Source organism: Diaphorina citri, unplaced genomic scaffold (genome assembly GCF_000475195.1).
Source record: "Diaphorina citri unplaced genomic scaffold, Diaci psyllid genome assembly version 1.1 scaffold1454, whole genome shotgun sequence".
NCBI classification, from domain to species: domain Eukaryota; kingdom Metazoa; phylum Arthropoda; class Insecta; order Hemiptera; family Psyllidae; genus Diaphorina; species Diaphorina citri.
The window spans coordinates 126,465-132,128 of NW_007378880.1; the positions used below are offsets into that span (position 1 = coordinate 126,465).

The following is a 5,664-nucleotide window of genomic DNA, read 5'->3' on the forward strand; positions in this document are numbered from 1 at the left end:
TTGCTTACTCATTTAATCGAAACAAGGTGGATTTCTTTGTTTTTTACATTCCGTCCGTACGTATTTAGGTAAGTAAATAGATAGAAAGTAGAAAGACGAAAAATGTCGTTTATCAAAGTTCCAAGTGGGTACATAGGTAAGTACTGCAAAATTAAAGGTAACTGGGCGAATATTATTATCCTTTTCCCTTTCTGTCCTTTTCCCAGGTTCATGAGGAACGGAATTTAGCTGCCACAGTTACTTCGTCTTGGAAGCGGGAGACCCGCGTTTGATTCCCGGTGGGGTAAAAAAAAAATACATGTGGGATAAATGATCGACATATCCCCACCCGTTCTACCTCCTGAAAGCGGTTATCAAAAATCTGGAGGCGCGAAATTAAATCTTCCGTTTGTTTTTGTTTCTCGGCCCGTGTAGGTACTAGGTAGGTACTGTTCACATATAATAATTATCACATTCTTTCAATAAAGATCGAAAATAATCAAAGAAAAAAGAAAAAAATAATTTTATCAATAAAAAACAACTTTTTTCCTTTCCCAACTATTCCAGTAAATTCTCCAAAGCATTCCATTCCGAGATAATTTTCAAACAGTTGTGTTTTATTTCATATCCATTTACAATGGACATCATTTTCTTCTCGAGGTAGAGTCAGGTCTAAGTTCAAACTCGTAACAACCATTGCTGTCCATGTCAAAAGTTCACTGATAACAAAATAATTTCCAACATAAAACTCTCCAAGTTGTTTTTTTCTCTACGATAGCCCAGTTTATAATCAGAGTTTCTAAAGTTAGACAGAGGTCATATTGAATTTCCGTTTTTTTAAAATCTCCAATTTCATTTGTCTGTAATTTTTCGGTGAGTGAACACTGAACACATCATCTTCGCGGACGGTTGTTTTGTTCAGAATTTTATTGTTTTCAACAAGTTGAAAGAGATTTTTATTGTTTAGTGTTAAGTTGTCATTTTGTTATATTTCTGCTGAGTGGAAAACCACAGTGGATTTTTGTACGTGTTGGTCATTTTGAGTTGGATTTAATTTAATTAATTTGTAAGTACTAAGTACTTCAGTAGGTAAGTAGGTATCTATTTGATGTATTTATATGTCCCGCAGTACATTACTCGTACACTTATATTTAGGTACCTACTACCTATCAGTAGGTAAGAAGTATATACCTACGTACGTTCTCTTGAATTTCTTTTCATTGTCTTCTATTCTATTCTCAGACTCTCCCCATGGGCTACATACGTGACGGAGCCCCCAGTAGTAGGTCACGCCTATGAGCAGCGTATCTGGAACCCAAAGCCTCAGGATAAACACAAGTGGACCTCTAGTAAGCCGAAGAAACCAGAGAACCTCAAGATATATGAATCACACGTAGGAATATGTACGCAGGAACAGAAGTGTGCATCTTATGAGGACTTTGTACGGGTGGTGATACCTAGGATTGTTAAACAAGGTGGGTAGTATTTAAGGTATAAGGCCAGCCACTCACCATCAGGTATACCTGACAAGTATCGGCTGAAAATTTCCGTCTGTCAGGTCTACCTGATTACCTGATGCTGAGCACACACACTATCAGGTCTCCCTGATAGCTCGCTCCTCGCCCTGGGTAGTTTTATTCCAATCCTGATGGGATAATATTCGTACTCGGAACGGCCGGCTTTCTCCTATCCTGTCTTCCTTCTCTCCTCGCTTTCGGAACGATAAGACCTCCGCAGTTATAAATTAATAAACCCTTGAAAAAAGTTAGATTTCATGCAAGGGTAACTTTCCTATTGTACTATCTATATGTCTGAGTATCATGTGACTCAGTGCCCGAGTGATTAACAGCACTGCCTCTCAACCCGAAGGCATTGGGTTCGACCTCTTTTTAATCACCTGCTTGTTTCACCTCTTTTTTTTTTTTTTTTTTTTTTTTTTTTTTTTTCTTATTAGTTTTATCTTTAACTAAGTTTATGTTTTATGCATGTCTTTCGCGCCGCAGGTGACTTTAACAACTGGAATCGTGAGGAGTTTGCATACAAGAAGTTAGACTTCGGCAAGTGGGAGTTGGTTCTTCCACCCAACCCCGATGGTAGTTGTAAGCTAACTCATCTCTCCCAAGCCGGTCGCTTAACGTCGTCAATTCATGATGTTGTTACGTTACGGATAATTTTTTTTTTTTTTTGTAAAGAGGTTTTTGATAGAGAGAACTGTAACTGCTAAGGTCTTATCTTGCCGAAATCAAAGCGTAAAGGAAGACAGGATAGGAGAAAGCCAGCCGTTCCGAGAACGAACATTATCGGGAATCGAACCTAGCGCTTACAAGGCAGACGTGCTAAAAACCAAGCTAACTAGGCTGGCGGCTTATCATTTTTGGTGGAGTTTACACTTGTGGCTAGCTGGCAAAGCTGGCTAGTAAAATACAGAACCTTTGTTTATGCAGGTGATTTTTTCCATTCTTCGTTTTGACTATGTTTTATATTGTTTTACGTATGTCGTTTGCACCGCAGGTGATTTCAATAACTGGAATCGTGAGGAGTTTGCATACAAGAAGTTAGACTTCGGCAAGTGGGAGTTAGTTCTTCCACCTAATCCCGATGGTAGTTGTAAGCTAACTCATCTCTCCCAGGTCAAACTGGTAGTGAGAAACCAACATGGACATTTACTGGATAGGTGAGTTATGTGAGATTGAGATTACCCTTGGTGCTTCCCCATGAGAGAAATAACAAGGCGAATAGATCAGTTGCGCTTACTTGGGTGATGTTTCAAAGTCATAGAGCAGGAAAAATGAGGACCAACGGATTCGGTACTCCAGAGCAGTTGAAATATCTGGTAGACGAGTGTCATAAGGCAGGACTGTATGTGTTATTAGATGTGGTACACTCACACGCCAGCAAGAATGTACCTACCAATATAATCTAACATGTTTTCATATGTGTACTTCCCAGGTTCGGTACTCCAGAGCAGTTGAAATATCTGGTAGACGAGTGTCATAAGGCAGGACTGTATGTGTTATTAGATGTGGTACACTCACACGCCAGCAAGAATGTACCTACCAATATAATCTAACATGTTTTCATATGTCTACTTCCCAGGTTCGGTACTCCAGAGCAGTTGAAATATCTGGTAGACGAGTGTCATAAGGCAGGACTGTATGTGTTATTAGATGTGGTACACTCACACGCCAGCAAGAATGTATTGGATGGACTGAATGAGTTTGATGGAACTCAAGCCTGCTTCTTCCATGATGGACCACGGGGTAAGAAAAACATTTCCTAAAATGAACACTAAATATACCAATTTTTTACCCCAAAATCAGCAGTTTGGGTGGAATAGCTCACTAAGTGAGAATCCTGCATAAAAAAGTCAGCCTCTACATAAAAAAGTCACGCACTCTGCCACGATCCATGTCCTCATCTTCTTCCTCTCTATATCTCCTCCCCCTCCTGCATTATAGCGGGGGAATTTACTATTGTTCTGAAATTGATGCCTCTTCAAATAAAGGAGAAGAAGAAAAAATAAATCACGTCGTATGTTGCAGGCACCCACCCACTGTGGGACAGTAGACTGTTCAACTATTCCGAGATTGAAGTATTGAGATTCCTGCTATCAAATCTGCGGTGGTATCTAGAAGAATACCAGTTCGATGGTTTCAGGTTCGATGGAGTCACGTCCATGCTGTATCACAAGTAAGTGTCACGGATTCATATATATAAGCTTATCTCATCCTTTAGGGCTGTTTGCCCCTACACCTAAACCTCAGAGTGGGCTTTTTACTTTTTATTACAATAATGTAATGAGAAAGTATTGTTTTTGTATGGAGTATAAAGGATATGTGTAACTGTAGGTATTGGGATAAAGCCTCCCCAGTTAGTAGTTAGCTTGAGAGAGTTAGCGTGAGTAGTAACACGCCTGTCTTGTAAGCGCTAGGTCGCGGTTTCGTTTCCCGCCCGGATAGATGGGCAGTGTGCACCGTTCTTGTATGAATGTCAAAATAAAAGTAATAATAATAATACTAATAAAATCAATTTTTTCATTATCTATATATAGGTACCTATTTCATCAATTTTTTTTCTTTTCTGTTTTCAGTCACGGCTGTGGCGAGGGGTTCTCGGGGCATTACGATGAATATTTCGGCCTCAACGTAGACACTGACGCCCTCATCTATCTCATGGTAGCTAACAAATTCCTACATGACAAATATCCGGAAATAATCACCATAGCTGAGGATGTATCCGGTATGCCAGCATCCTGTCGGCCGGTCACTGAGGGAGGAACCGGGTTCGACTACCGGCTGGGTAAGATTTTTTTTACTTCAAGTTTTAAAGCAGAAATAAGGCCAGACATGAGTGACATGACAGTCGGAACGTGTGTGGTTCCGGGTTGGGTCGGGTCGGCTCGGGAAAAGCTTCAAACCTATGGCTCTCAGACCTAGGTCTCGAGCTTTTTCCGCCACTTCGGTCTCGCTGGAGGACGTAAAACTGAGACAAAACCAGCCCTGTCAAGCCACAGACAATAACACTGGCTCTTTTGAGGGTACCTGAATGGGACTATGGTCAAGTCCGTCTCAGGAAGTAGGGTACAACGACATAATTATGTACCTGAATATCCCTCATCAGACCCCTACGATTTAGGGGCCCTGAACTAACTCTCTGGCCTTGATGACACCTCTTGGTATCCTCTCAATGGGATAGTAATAGTAGATGAACTCACAGATTTTCTCTGGAATAAACCTGAGTGTGCAGACTCTTTAGAGGTGCTACAGGTGAATTTTAGAGAAACTGGGGAGTTTGAAATTTCCCAGTGAGGGCACTTCTAGGTTACATCAAGGCCTTGGGATAACAGACCTATCAAACCCCTCATTAGACCCCTTCAGTTCGGGGGCCCCAAGTAGCTCTCTGGCCTAGGCACCTCTTGGTATCCTCTTAATGGGATAGTAGATGAACTCACAGATTTTCTCTGGAATAAACCTGAGTGTGCAGACTCTTTAGAGGTGCTACAGGTGAATTTTAGAGAAACTGGGGAGGTTGAAATATACCAATGAGGGTACTTCTAGGTTCCATCAAGGCCAGGGTATAGCAGCTTGGGCAGGGGAAAAAATACTGGTCACAATAGATCTACAGAGGTCGCAGTGTTAATTGCATACTCTCTTGGGAGAGGAGCAACCAGTCCCATAATAAATAAAATAAAATTCTTTCACCTTGGATAAGGTTATTTCTGATGTCATGAGGAGAACGGTTGAAGCGTGCCGGAAAGCGCGCGAACGTCAAGAGCTATAGGACGAAGCTCTGCGCGTGCCGGGACATGCGAAACATGCCTTTCTTTCACCTTTCACCAGGCTTTTTGGTTTTCTGGACAAAATTTGCACCACCACATTCGTGTTCCTGGTAAAAAGATCTTTAATTTGATATATAGGTCGACCAGGTTTGGATAAGTCCTTCTATGGGAACGCCAGCTTGGGACTAGAGATTCGCTACTAATGACTGGGAAGTTCTAGAACTTTTCACCAATGACACTCCTGGCGTATAAAATTGAATCAGACTATCTCCACTAATAACATTACTTGAATATCAATAACATACAGACAGTATGTGGTGCTGTAGGTGTAGATATCTCCACCAATAAGTACCTAGGTACCAACGAAATTTGTACGTATAATTGACTGGATTCCATTTGGTGCTTTT

General features: G+C 41.1%; 1 protein-coding gene across 1 annotated transcript in view; it reads left to right on the plus strand.

Annotated features, from left to right (window-relative positions):
- Positions 1-5,664, plus strand: part of LOC103515984 (1,4-alpha-glucan-branching enzyme-like) — a 44,441-nt gene that overhangs the window by 36,156 nt on the left and 2,621 nt on the right. The window contains exons 5-7 of the mRNA XM_008480932.2: positions 3,076-3,239; positions 3,522-3,669; positions 4,070-4,318. Of these exons, the coding sequence (XP_008479154.2) occupies positions 3,076-3,239; positions 3,522-3,669; positions 4,070-4,318 (561 nt within the window). The remainder of the gene's footprint in view (positions 1-3,075; positions 3,240-3,521; positions 3,670-4,069; positions 4,319-5,664) is intronic.